At 36.2% G+C, this 14,585-nt stretch overlaps 2 protein-coding genes across 4 annotated transcripts in view; both read right to left on the minus strand.

Moving 5' to 3' along the window:
• The window catches only part of sif (guanine nucleotide exchange factor still life), a 64,540-nt gene extending 54,361 nt beyond the window's left edge, over positions 1–10,179 (minus strand). For 2 of the 3 annotated variants that reach the window (XM_088037555.1, XM_088037554.1), the window contains exons 1-11: positions 9,984–10,179; positions 6,665–6,849; positions 6,345–6,463; positions 5,009–5,222; positions 4,793–4,957; positions 4,073–4,739; positions 3,730–3,952; positions 3,080–3,236; positions 2,972–3,028; positions 2,742–2,922; positions 2,472–2,693 (exon numbers count right to left, since the gene is read on the minus strand). In XM_088037555.1, the coding sequence (XP_087893681.1) occupies positions 2,472–2,693; positions 2,742–2,922; positions 2,972–3,028; positions 3,080–3,236; positions 3,730–3,952; positions 4,073–4,739; positions 4,793–4,957; positions 5,009–5,222; positions 6,345–6,463; positions 6,665–6,849; positions 9,984–10,090 (2,297 nt within the window). In that variant the 5' untranslated portion in view covers positions 10,091–10,179. The remainder of the gene's footprint in view (positions 1–2,471; positions 2,694–2,741; positions 2,923–2,971; positions 3,029–3,079; positions 3,237–3,729; positions 3,953–4,072; positions 4,740–4,792; positions 4,958–5,008; positions 5,223–6,344; positions 6,464–6,664; positions 6,850–9,983) is intronic. The other variant, XM_088037556.1, reaches the window with a different exon arrangement.
• On the minus strand, positions 10,124–12,323 carry LOC148174060 (uncharacterized). Its single transcript, XM_088037553.1, has 2 exons — positions 12,108–12,323; positions 10,124–10,228 (listed from the first exon to the last, which is right to left on the minus strand). The coding sequence occupies exons 1-2, from the start codon at positions 12,168–12,170 to the stop codon at positions 10,124–10,126; spliced, it is 168 nt and encodes a 55-aa protein (XP_087893679.1). The 5' UTR covers positions 12,171–12,323.
• Between the last annotated feature and the right edge of the window lie 2,262 nt (positions 12,324–14,585).

A 14,585-nucleotide genomic window follows, 5' to 3' on the forward strand; every position in this document is an offset into this window, starting at 1 on the left:
TTTAGTTACCCCCTGGATAATTTTCCGACGCTCCGTCGTTAATATTTCGGTCTCTTCGGTCCGATATCGTTAAAATCATGTCTCCTCGTTCGAAAACAGAATAAATCTGACGTCTCTAAAAATAGGAGCGTCGTAAAGTCTTGTTAGAGCGTTGTTAGAAAGATTTATGGAAACGAATTCGAGAAACCGGGACAGACGTTGTGGGGCACCCCCGAGTAAACACCGGCAAACCTGCGGTTACCCTCCCCGGAAGCTAATTTCAGAATATTTACAAAATCGGGTGTGTCGCCAATTTGATTGCCTGAGTGACGATTAATTGCCACTTTATGCATTATATCGAGCAAACATTGAGCTTTTCTCGCCGTGACAGTTTAAAATTCTTATCGCGAACCGGCAAGACAAGCAGTCAATTATCCCAAATGGCGAGCGCTTGTTTTTCGTCGAAACAACCGCCAGAATTTCCAAGTGAAGATCTCGAGAAAATTTATGACACGAGAGAAGTAATAAATTACTTGGAGGTGGAGCTTTGGAACTTCGCGATGATAAAAGAGAAATAGGAGAAGATGTTACCGAAATCTGGAATAAACAATACCGTAAATTTCTACCTGTCCACCAAGTCAAGCATATGAAAAAATGCGAAATGGGAGGACGGGATAGAAGTTTAGTGACGGTTTTGGGGAAAATTCTCGGTTCGATTACTTTATAAGAGATGCGGAAGCTCGGTGAAAATAGACCGAACCGGAACCTCTGTCACATAAATAAAAATGAACATGGCGATGTTGTGTGAAACACGCTTTAAATCAAATGGATCCTGAAAAATCTCTTAATATATTGATAGTGTTATCTTTCCAAGAAGAGACGTAAATATCGATTCAAAACAAATAAAAGAATTGATACCGGCAATATTTCAATAAATAGATTAATTACTAATCCTTATATGTATCAAGTTCTCATCTACAACGTTGCAATGATTTATCTTCTCTCAGGTTACCCCAGAAATTCCATTTATAATTTATTTTTTTGCCGAGAATTTTGCTCCTGGCACCTGTCATAAGCGATCAAATAACGGAAATGGTGCATGTTATGCAAATTTTGTCCCAATTTTTCACACAGAATTACAAGCTCGATTTTAGAGATGAAGGTGCGACGGAAAAGCTTTCCAAAACGCGAAATAACGTTCATACTTCTATAATAATATAATGACAAAAGTGAACAGAACAGGGGATGAGTTTGTTTATGTTTAGATCCAAATCAGTATTAATGACATGTGAATTGCATGCAGACATAATCTATTTTGTACTCAACTAGCATTATAATCCATCATTTTATATGAATAGAGTTATAAATCTGTGGCAACTCCATTAAAATCTTCGTGGAGAATTTAGATTTATTTATGCAGAAATTATATTTATGCAAACAGTGAGTGGAGTTTTGGCATTGATTCATGCTTTCATTAAAATGTAAAAAATATTTACGGAAATCATGACTTAACAAATTTTGTTGCGTCAGTGTTTCAGATTTTTTACTTTTTGTTGTCATTCTTTAGTTACCTACATGTCATCATAGTCTAATTAAAAAAAATTAAATGTTGAATTAACACTTCAAAGCTTTCTCTTTGCAGCAGTTATCTCCACTTACACGGTGTACATTTTAGAATACCTGCAATGCCTTTGTTAATTACAAGGTATTAATTACACAGTAGCTCCTGCACAACAGATCTATCTGTATGTTAAGTATTTATTTATGTTTGTGCTGTCTAATAAAAGCAAATATATGAGCATTGATCGGAAAATAATGAGACCGAAATTATAGAAGCGAAAGGTTTAATTCGAGCGTGGGGCCAAATACAAACTGCCATTTTATCACCATTAGTGGTATTTATTTTACCATCTTTCTGTCAAGTGAAAATATATGATAGATATTCAAAATTGCACGCCTAAAAGGTATTAAAAAAGTACTTCTAATTCATTTAGAAAAAAACATCTAACTTATTAGTTTCATGATATGTATTATAAATAAGGCAACAGATTTTAGTTAAATCAGAGTTAGACCTAAAAGAGGAAACTCCATTGAGTTATGTTATATCTAATTTGTATTCAAAGCACTGATACTGTGAAATTGTGAGAACAGTTTCAAATCTGCTTTAGTTCTCCCTTAAAACTGAAAATCATTCCCAATTAATTTCAATAAAACGTACTTTCTGCAGTGTAATTTTAGAACTGGTATAATTCGCCGAAATGACTCTCTGAGAGGGTCTGCTTTGACATTTAAAGTATCAGAGTACATTAATTGAAAAACTTTTGATTAGATTATAATTTTATAAACTTTTGGTTTACATTAATTAATATAGACACCTCATTCATTCATTATCAGTTTCGCAAGTTTGAAATTATATTTCCCAGGTACTGTTTACACTACTCTCGCTTGTAGTCGTAACTACAACTTCCCACAAATTTCCCCCTTTTACTTACCTTTGTTCAAAGCTATCCGCTCGATTACTCTTGTAGCCACTATCATTCAAACTACTATCTTGCCTGAGTGAGGGCAGGGAATCCCATGGCGACCTTTTGTGACCCTGTGGTAACGCCTGGCCAGACCCGAAATTCGAACTCCCAGTTCTCCATCCATCAGAATGTCGAAACCATTGCGCTCGACTCGATTCCCCAATACACGACGCACATCGTGAACTAAAACTAAACAAACATTCAAGAAAAAAAATCATTTTAACTTTGATATCTCACCTGGAGTTATGGTCGCTCAAATATCCTCTTTCCCTGTTCTCCTTCTCCCGTTCTCGCATTAGCTCGTTCCGATCGCTATAATAACCGTCTCGTTCTCGGTCTCGTTCTCGTACTACCGCTCCTAAACGGTGCGACAAAGGAAGTGTGGAGGATTTATTCATGGAAGCGCTAGATGACGGTCCTGGAGAAAAACCTAATTAGTCTAGTTTCTTATTAAAAACGATTCTTACGTTTTCGGGAAGGGTACGGGCTGCGTTGCGTTGAGCCAGGAAGGCTTTCGGCGAATTCTACAAAAGAAGGGTCAAGAGCTTTGTGGCGGGAATCAGCAAGATAGAAACCTAAGTTCTCCATGCTTTGGGTTAGTAGAGCTTCGAACGTGTGAAGACTGTAGCTTTCGGCGTCCATCCCTTTAGCGAGGGTATTGCGAAGGTGCATTTCGTATTCTAAAAGCAAGCGGCTTGTGGGTGATCCGGGGGTTGGGGTGTTATTGGCATTCTGGAAAGAAAACACTTTTATCCACAAACAAAATTTATTAATAATTTCATAATAACACATCTACTCGTGGTTGTAAAAGCTGACCTTTCCTACCTAGCAATCGTAAAAATAGATGTTTATGAAGTTGCCTCGTAACTTTCCAGGAAGAGAAAAAATAAATGTTAAACGAGCCGTGAGCGAAGTTTCATATTTCCTCCAAGACCTTTGTATATTATAATAACAAAGTTATAATTGTTCAGTTTTTTAGTAAATTAGGCAGTCAACAAATCCCTTTCTTTGATCACGGTCTAAATTGGCTTATAAAGTCAACAGGCTAAAATAATCGGGGCGCAAAAGCTGTTTGACCCACATGCATGAACTCTTCTTTTTATTACGCAAATAAGAGATCATTTAGTTGTTCAATAACAACTTTATAAAAGTTTGAGGCTTCTCCGTTTTATTTACAGGAAAACGAAATGGTATTCATGAAACTCAACCAATAAACAACTTTTACCTGATGGTGCATGTGCCTCGAAGGTCTTCCGTAGTGATGGCCCCCTTGTTCGGGGTCCGAGTTCCCGTTACTTGAGCTAGGAGTGGTAGCATAACACTGATTATCGAAAAGAACGTTGTCTGAAGGCGGCGACAGATCTCCACAAGCGCCCCGTTCCAATTCCAGGTATAGTCCTCGTCCTGGATAACCTCTTCCGATTTCGTGCGATGACCTATAATTGAAGCTGGTTGAAGCTTGCTGTTAGTAAAATGATTAAAGCTTCCAGTTTTAATGCACACACAATTCCAAGTTGATTGTGTGTACATAAGATCCACCTTTACGACACCGACAACATTGCACCCACCTAGATCCCGAAAATCTGGAATTCTGGGACATCGCCGATCGAGGATGTGGATGTCCTGATTCTGGTTCTGAATGTCGCCCGTTGTTGTTGGGGTGTCTGTGGTGGTGGTTGTTGTAGTAATTGTACCTCCTTCTGCCCATTTCTGGGGAGGTGACAGGACTCTCCGCGCTGGGCATCGGTTTGAGCATTCTCTTAAGAGTGTTACTGTCTAAACTCATGCTGTTTTCTCTATTCATGTCTTCCGTGCTTTTCGATTTGTTTCTTCTGCTGTTGATGTTGTTGTTGAGAATATTGTGGTGATGTGCCGTCCGGATGTCCATCATGTCAATGTCAGAATAGTCTACAGATTTCGTGTTGGTAAGCATATGGTGAGCGTTTTCCCGCAGTGGTGGCCGCGTGGACGTCGACGACGACTTTGTATTCTGCAGAGTACCTCCAGCTTGAGTGCCTTCGGTCTTTGTCGACTCTGTGGTCTGCGTCTGTGATTGAGTTTCAGTCTGCACAACTTGTGAGCCGACATTATTTTGAGTGCCCACCGACGCGGTCACAGTCTTTGGTCCAGTTGCAGTGTTAGATGTCATCGTGCTGGTTTCTTGGGACTGCTGTTGCACTCCGCGATCGCGCATCTGGCGGGTCTGACTACCCTCTCTTTGTGTCCCTTTAGTACCTACAAAGAAAAGTGTTAACTCTCTGACTACACCTCGACCTCCTCAACACTACCTATAGCAAGCATATTTTTATCACAAACATCACCTTGTGTAGAACCAGTTTGTGTAGCACCAACGTTATCATAAAGACTAGTGGAAGAAGTGGCAGCTGTGACTTTGTCGGCTCTTCCATCAGTGTCAGTGGCTCGTGTTTGCGCACGTGGCAAAGTCGAAGATCCTGCAAAAGGAGTTATAGTTAGATCAGTTGACCAAAAGTCTAATTCCTCACCTCTATATCGTGGGTCTTGTGCCCTCAGTCTTGCATATTGCTCTGCTGTCATGCACGTGCACTGCGGCTCTCGAGTTCGACTCGGCGAAGCTGGCGTGCTCAAAGGCTTTCTTTTCGTCTTGAATTTTTGTTTGTTCGGCGGTTCCAGCTTGAGCGAGTAGGAAGACGACGCCTTCCTCGAGAATTTAAACGAGGGCGACTGCAACAAATCACACTGCGTTTAATAAGCATTATAAAATATACTACTTGGGTTGATTATGGTGGTGAAAAGACGTTTTCGAACTTACCGCCCAGAATCGGGCGGGAAATTGGAAAGTGAGGGTGGAGCATGCAATGAGACATGACATCTATTTCCAAATTTGCAAATTCATGCTGACTTTGTGATAGAACGCAAAAGTATTCTATGGGGTACATCTAAAACATTCTTCACGAAAAAAAGATCTTCATTTGTGGTTATGGCAAAAAAATCTATAGATCTATTCTAGTACTAGTAGTCTACTATGTTCACTTTCGGTTGTCTTCCTTGGTCCCTGTGGTAACTATACGTAAGAAGGGTCTGGAAAAACTCTCAGATCATTCTTATTCCGTGAAAATACCCCGATAATGCCCCGGATTTGGTTCTTAAAAAGGTCTAAAAGTAAAATGATTCTATAGACGTTCTAACGTGTCAATGACAAGTTTGAATACTCTTGAGTCCTACTAATACATATTCATGGAAGAGTGACGTCGAAGACTTATCGGTGCTGCTTTAATGATCAGGCAGGATTGGTGAAAACGTGAAAATTTTAAATACATATTCAAACTGTATATTTGTCAATTTTGGGGATGTGCTGAAAGTGGTAAAATCGTGAAAAACTTTCCAATGAATTTTTGAGTGCCTCACTTACCAGAAACTGAAATAAAATTTATGTTTATTATTTTAGCAATGATAAAATGAAAAATCATAAAAAATATCTTGATGACTACACATCTTCTAAAAAGGTCAAAACAAACATCCAACAGCTTGCACTTGCATGTTGCCTTTACTTTTATTGCAGTTGGCATGTTCCCGTAAAAATCCCTCATAAATCCGTCAGCCCCTGCATAATTTAGCATGGAATTATTAATTTATGCATTGCGTGCTGTTGGCGCCCATGAAATACTCGATTTATCATAATGTCCACGTCCAATTTTCATTGATACAAAAAGTCCCACAATAAATTCCATTCATTCCCAGGTGGGCGTGCGTCTGTTGTAGTAGAGCGTGGGCGACTTTTATATCGAATGAATGAACAACACCGCAATGCAACAGGCGTGGGTATGCCGTTTTAACCTTCGTGTTAGATTTGATACTTACACAACATTCTCTAAACTGTTTAGCGTCGATGGGCGAGGTGAAATTCAAGCCCCACGTGTCGTTGGTCATTGGATCTTTCCAGTAGACGAAGCATTCGGACGCTTGCCCTATCCTCGTTCCTACAAAAAGAAAAATAATGAGAAAAAAGAGCCCTCTGCTGACACATTTCTGGCAGCAAAAATTTAAGATTGATATCAGTGAGGCCAAAAATAGATTTTTGATAAGTAAATTGATGTAATTTCATTGGTATTCTCTTCGCATTTTGTCCCCTTCATCATTTCCCTTAAGCCGCATTTCATGGCAGGAATATTTGCACCTACCAGGTTGGACCAGCCGCACATCCAGGATCTTGTCGACCTGCGAGTTGTAGGCCGTTATGTGAAAGACGCATTCTGGCGAATCCTGAATGCAGGTGATGTTAACAGGCACGAGATCCTCACTAACTTGCTGCCATTTTACTGTACCAGCGCCACTCGCAGAGACATGGAACACTTCCGCCCACAGCCTGTCCAAAAACGAGATTAGGTTAGTGAAGGGGCTGTTTGAAAGATGGATGGTGGGTTCAATGGTTGTCGCTATAAATTATACCGGGTGAGGGGTTTCGGTGTGATATTGATGGCTGAGAAAGGGAAAATCCCGTCAAAGGACAATGTAGACGGCAAAGCTGTGCAGTTAGGGAAAAATCTGGTGGAGGATAATGTTTTATGGCTGTTTTTAAATCCGGAAAGCTTCAACAAAGTGGAAAGCGTGAATATAATTGAGGAAAAAACTAAAATTTGTTAGCTAAAAGCTTTAGTACCTTTTTACATTGGATTTTGTTCACATGAAAATCAGTGAATTGTTACAATTACGTGAAATTCAGAGCGCTTCGTCACAATTTGTGATAAACTCAGACCTCCGGAAATAATTCGATAACAATAGAACATTCAATCCGGTATCGCCGCATCAATAAATTATAATGCGTTTATGAACAATCAAATGCTGTTTTTTATCAAACGTGAACATATGCTTTTGTAATTTTAACTATAGTTTATAATTCACGAATGAACATACAATTGTTGCATGTTTTCCATTTAACTATGATATTTTCAAATCAAACTCATTTGTGTAATTTTCAAAATAAAGACCAATTAACTTCTATTAAATAAGCAAAACCTTTCAAAGCATTAATTTGACTCTAGTTTAAAAAAATAAAAATGCATAAAAGGTAAAATTTTGTGATTGTTTAATTCATTTTACCAAGGAATTTTATAATTTGTATTTAAAATAATTTATAAACAAATTATTATAAACATTTTCGTTTTTAGAACAAATCAAAAATTATATGAACACCTATTGAATCCTGTAAATTGTTAATTTTAACGTTATAAAGTAACTAACTTTATTTACAAAAATCTAAAGAAGACAAAAAATAATCATACCAATTTATTATATTTATTTTTAAATCAGTAGTCAAAGGTATTCATAATCCTACATCTTTGATGGTTTTAATGTTGAAACAAGAAATTTCGAACCGCTACTAGGTATATCGTCTGAGTAATTAAAGTTCTATTCTAGGCAGGCTATGCATTTTCAACGTCTGTCGAGAGATATTCTCACGAAATTTTAATCTCATGAGAGAAAAATCTCAGTAAAATGATCTAATTTATATACAAAACTACAAACTACAAACTACAAAACTAAACCTAATTTTTCCTGTAAAACATTTTTGTTTACAAAATTTCTCTACATGAAGAAAATACACATGTGTGGAATGTTAAAGGCGCCTACTTAAAAACAGAACAATAAATCAAAATTCTTGTGTCAATTTGTGGTATTTTCCCAAAATTTCTCTTCGTTATATTCTCAACTCTTAAACTTAACACAAACAATTTTTTTGATAAAATTTGGCGCTATAATAACCGAAATTAGAGCACGTTTGGATCTAGCCATGTTGCTCAGGATATTAAACTAAATTCAATTCAATAATAATGAGATCTCTTTGTTACTAGTGTAAACGAGTCTGTGAGAAATTGCAAAAGCTAGAACTCACCATACTCGCGACAGAAACCTAAAATACAAATTTCTAAAATTTAGATAGATAACAGAGATACCAACATGAAAAGATTTGTAAGGCCTTCTAAATCAAAGTTTTGTTGACATTTTTTAAATTTTTCTATTTTGGTGCTTTATAGACATTTTGACATTTTTCAAACGATAATTATTTTTTTTTTGCGGTCAATTGAATTATTTGGTGTTCTGGATTTGTTCTTATTTTTTTATTTATTATTTTTGCTTAGATTAGATATACATTTTGTTTTTTTTTGTGTCTTTTAAATGCTTTCTATAACTATTTTTGTAAATTCTGAAGATCTAAAAAATTGTAAATTCTGTTACTTTTAATGCTACATTAACGAAATTTGCCATGCTTACTACTTTTGGCATGATTATTAAACGTGTCAAATTACAAACTTCTAGAGCAAAAGATTACACTATTTAAAAATTCATCCTTAAAGATCCACCCATTCCTCATAACAAAATAAAGAATGTGATTGAAATCGGATTAAAACCCAAAAAAGAATTTGTGCGATTGGCTGCCAGTCTCTTTATCAAAGAAGACCAATTCAAACGTAACTTATCATTCATTGGCTGGATGTTTAAAACTGTTGTTTATTGGAGCAATGATTTCTTAACTCATTAAATCATGCACAAAAAAGTGTCATTAATTCAAAATTTCTTAGAGATTTGAGTCTTCTGCTTTATGAATTTAAAATTTAGTAGAGTTAATACACGACTTAAAAATTATAACTTCCTCAAATTTAGCTCTAAAATTACCAAAATTACAAATTTTACTTAAGGATCTTGGAAGTTTTAGCTTGGACTTCAAAATGGACATTTAAAATCTTTCGTTCTACAATTTTGCAAATTGGTAGGAAATTACAAAATAATTATAAAAAAATAGATGATTCACATACTCTTCCGGCACATTTCCCATCTGAACCAAGTTATTATTTATCTATAATTTCTTGTGTAATTCATATTATTCCAAACACTGCGCCAAAATAAACCGAAAAGAACTAATACAATAAATGTGACAAAAATAAGTTTAGATTCTATTGATCAGCAAAATTTAATTCGCGTTTGCTTCCAACTAGTTTGATATTATTTAATGATTTATAGCAATAACAGATTCCTATTATTAGCGAATACAATAGCAAGGAAGATGTGGAATCGATCAAATATTTTTACAAAAGTTTATTAAAACTCTTTTGTTTAGAAAATGTGCAGATGCGTGTTCACACAGAAAACGAGTGTCATTACTTTACCAAATCTTTGAGTAATTTTCGGAAATTACTAAATTAACAGAGACTGAAAGCATTAATTCAATTAAATGCGTCTAGACAGACCACGCAAGTTTCAGTTAGAATAAATAAAAGGTTTGTATCCATAAAAGTACTCTTGATAAATAAATTGTGGGTAAACTGGTTTAGAATAAAAAATACAGAGCTGCACTTGTCTAGCCTAAAATTTGAACTCGCTTCGGCTACATTTCCTTTTTCGTCTTGTATATTAACACACCAATAAAATAATTAATCGATTCCATGAAACCATCAAACTTAAAAATAGAAATAAAACAACATCTCGTCTCTTCATTTTTACCTGAGGAGATGTCCGTCCCGACGCCTCGACGTCTGCCACGGCGAATCTTCATATCGATACGCCTTTCTGATGAGCGGTGCGCACGAACAGCTGAGTTTGTTGCCCATCGCCGCCGCTGGGCACTGGCACTGTCCCCGCTGTCACCACATTTCGGTATTGAACTCGGGCCCCCTTGAGCCCCACTGACCACGAACGCCACGGTTCAAAGACTGAGACCGTTGGTGTGCGGGTTTGTTGTGCTTATGCTGCAAACAGATAATTCCAGTTTATTACCATTTCGACATACATAAACAGTTCTAACACGCGTTGGTAAAGACACGCGAAAATCGAAATTAGCTACTGAATTCACTTGAATTGATTAATGGAAGGTACTTGACATTTCGTTTCGGCCCACGCTGAAGGCTAGCAAAAGGTAAACTAAAAATAAAGATGAAAGTGTGTGCCGAGATTGCTCCATTGGAGAAATTTGATCTAAATCGGCGGCAAAATTTTCAATGGGTGTAAACAAAACTCGTTTATGTGCTTACACATTCCGGGAACGTTATTGCCCATGAAAAGTTCCTAGGTATGTTTAGTGTTAGACAAACGTGAGATGCGCCTGAAATAATTTGATTTCTTAAACGTACGATTGCTGAAGGTAAAAATAAAGGTCTTGCGGTTTTGAGAACCCAGATAATTATTTTTTGGGTTATTAAGTCATAAAACGCCATTAAGAACTGTTAAAAAAAAGTCTGACTATGACACATTTTATTTCTGCAAAGTTTTCGCGTAAAATCTTTTAACTACGTCAACTTTTCCCCTTTTCGTTCCCAAGTTGCAACAAAGTTGTAAAGTACGCTCGCTATTTTTGTTCCTAGTAAAATTTTATGACATGAGAGAAAGACTCTAAACTACAGAAATGTAAATATACACATGCCATCTGATTAGAAATAGAAATAAAGAGAAATGTCGGCCAAAATAGCAGTATAAAAATTTATAATAGAAGCAATTTCTTGGAAAATACGTGCGTGTCGTCATACAGATCGATATGAAGACAATGTAGAAATTTATTGCCGATGTAAATATAAAATGAATAAACTTGAATTACAGAAAATAGTCATTTGGCCAAATCGCCTCATAAAACAACATTTTAGAACAGTTTTGTATTTTACTCCCAATGTTTAGAATCTGCACTTTTTTCGTAATAAAAATTAAATGAATGTAAATTTTATGACTCCATAAAATAATGAGACTTCATGACACTTCAATGAATCTTAAACTACTGTATTTGTAAATTCCAATAAACACCGACTTCAAATTATTATAAGTTCAACATTAACTGGTCAAATTTTCGAGTTACTTTTTCACAAAAATTGAATCGAAAATAAAATGAGTATAATCAGTTCTTTTTGCGTAAAAAGAAAGCGGTTTATATATTGTCACTTTGGTACAATAAATTTGAATTTTATTCTGTCGCTGATAAGATTTTGAACACCAAATCTGTGACAGTCGGTTACAAAGGGAAAGAATAATAATAATTTATCCTTGAAGTTTCCGTGTTTACAATGTGGTTCTCATTTCTTTTTCCGTGGAATTGGTTGCATAACATTGATGTTGAAATTCACGCAATAACCAAGTTTTGTAGCTCGCGCCTGTCATTTTAATAATTCCGAGTGGCACAGAACCGCGTGTCAAAAATAAATCCGTTCATTGCACCGATCTATTTTGGTTTTCACCGTTTCGAAATTGTTCCGCCCTAGCTTCAACTCCGGGAATTTAGCGAAGAGTGCCAATTAGGGGGTTCGTTTACCCCGTGGACCGATAGTGACCCTTTGTAGGTCTGTGGCGCAGCGAGTAAAGGCAGGCGTCTACGACGAGCAGGAGAGAACATCAGCATCCATGGTCGTCTGGATGCAAAGGGAGGGGCAGAGCACATCGATCGGGAGTATCCCGGCGGATGACGTCACCTCAGGTCTAAACACTACACACCGGTCACGAAAAATCACGCAAAATTCGCACAGAACTCGGAAAAATCCGGGAAATCTTCAGTGTGCGCTAGTCGAACACGTGAGGGAAAATCGAGGAAGCGCCGTAACGGACGGTGTTTTCTTTGGTGTTTTGTTGCGCAATTTCGGGGAGCATTACCTCTAGGTTATTCCAGTTTTGTGCATTGATTTTGGCGGCTTCGACGCTCCCTTTTGCTCCCATCTTGCGTTGTTCGGTGAAAATGGTCCGGTAAAAAATTTGACACTAAATACCGTGGCACTCAGGTTGATACATGGGCGGACGGTCACGTGGTCGCGGCCCCCTTTGGCACTGGGTTCTACGATATGCGCTCCGGTCACCCCCCGGAAAAAACTGTAAATAAATATTGTGTTTGCGAATACTTTAACCACGACTCGAACGACACTTCAGGTCAGACTACTGTTCCAAAGCTCGCCGCCAGAGGCGCTTCTGCGCAAGCGTTTTTAGACTTCGCCCACTTTTCCTTCTTTTCCAGAGTAAATAAAGACTGGAGTAATTGAGTTTTCGGACGAATTTTCAATTGTCCGACGCCAGCGACTCGCAGCCTCCACTTCCAATTACAGCCAAACAAAAACAAAGACAACACCTCTTTTACTCTAACTATGTTAATAGAAAAGTTTTTCACTCCAGAAGATTTACATGCCGAATTTGTCACACACACTGATTTTACTACTGATAGTAATTTTATCCGAATGGTAATCAGTTATTTTCAGTTTCCGTTATTTTTCTTTACGTTAGCAAACCTGCTACGACAGACTTTTAGCTTTTAGTCTCAAGGATGTCTTGCACAATTAAAGGAGAGGTGATAGGCAAATAGTTGTTTACAATGTATCGATTAACGTCTAAAAGCTCCATTGGTGTCACCTTAAAGTTCGCCGAAACGAAGAGCTTTTTATCGTGTTCGGCGGGTTTGCAGCTTAAAAGCCGTCGTTAGAAATTCGAGGGCTCTTTAGAGGTATATTCTGATAAATTTTACCCATGAAAAGGCACTTACGCGACTAAAAATGAACTGTAAAGAAGAGTGAAAAAGCTAATGGTCAAGGAAATCACGTGCGGTGAGCTCTTCTCTTTTTAATTGGTAATTCCGAGTAAAAGAACATAAAATCGAGATCTTCAGTCTTAAAAAGCACGGATCGGAAGCTGCTGGTTTTACACAAGAAATAACTTTAACAACTATTTATCTAATATCTAATTTGAATTATTATGTTTATAGTGTTGTACGTTTTATTTATGAGATTTGCCCGGCGCATCCACCAATTTTGAACATACTTTTTAAAATTGTTTAAATTGGTATCGTTTGAAGTAAACAAAAATATTTGTGTTTTTTTTTAGTGCAGAAATCTGTTTTGGTCATTGAAAAGAAATGAGCAGCCTACAACAACTAGGGAAACATAAAAAATCCAAATCGAAGCATTTTTATAGAACTTCTTTTATAACGCATAAAACGATATTTTTTATGCATGGTTGTAACTTTAGTCTACAAAATCTTTTTTTATTTAATACAGTCGTCACTTATATACAAGGTGATTAAAAATCTACGCAAAAAATCCTAAAAAAGTTTAATAGAATTATAACTTCCAGTTTAGTGTTCTGTAAACTATTGTTAAACTCAAGAGATACTTGATAAGAAGTTAAAAAAGAAGATAACAGTAAAAACACAAAATTCAATGCTTTAGTAAAAATAATTTGTAATTTTGACAACAGAAATAAAATTATATTTTTTTCAAAGTTTACACTTAATTGTTCTAAAAAATTGTAAAATAAAACGTAAACACCTAATAAAAATAATGAGGCAAGTACGGTGCTCATAATGTACAAAATTAAAAATAAATAATAAGAAAGTAAATCTTTTACAAATTAGTAAAAGGACTCGAAAAAATAATAGAATCTTTGTAAAATTTATTTACCATTTTCAATTTTTTGTAGAAGTTTTATGCTTTAATAAACTGTTTCTCTTTCGGACAATCAAATAAAAAAATTTTGTGCGCAATTCGTCCCGGCATAAACTATTGGCAGAAATAGATCATTCACTCTAAATTTAAAATGAGTAATTTTTCGACAAAACTTTTTAATTTTTTAACTTTACAAATGGGAAAATGATAAAAAAAATGTTCTATGCTATATAAAAAATCTAAATCTAATTTTTCCCGCAGAGAATGTTTTGTAAACGCCAAATTTAAACTTCGGCTTTGTGATTGGTCGTTCATCAGAGCGAGTTACACAATAGTTATTTGTGTACCAAGACCAAAAAGTGTCTCTTTTTTGGCTGAGCTTTTTTTTAATGGCCGAGGCGATAGCCGAGGCCAGAAAGAAGGCAAGGGCAAAATGGCACTTTTTGGCCGTGATACACACAAGATTTTTTAGGCGACATCATTAAATTTACAAATTAATTAATTTTTATTTTTGATTTATTGATTTAATCATTTATAACAACTGAATAATTGTAAATATTTATGAATTCTTCAGAAAAGTTCATATTTTCTTTATTTACATTTGCAGTTTTGGCATGTATAGCTTCACAATTTGTATGAATTAGGTTTGATGTCTTTGTTGCACTTCACATCAGTTTGCCGATTTGATTTTACCCAAATAATTACA

This window comes from Gnatocerus cornutus, chromosome 5 (genome assembly GCF_029298725.1).
Source record: "Gnatocerus cornutus isolate USDA-ARS CGAHR chromosome 5, icGnaCorn1.1, whole genome shotgun sequence".
In the NCBI taxonomy this organism is placed as follows: domain Eukaryota; kingdom Metazoa; phylum Arthropoda; class Insecta; order Coleoptera; family Tenebrionidae; genus Gnatocerus; species Gnatocerus cornutus.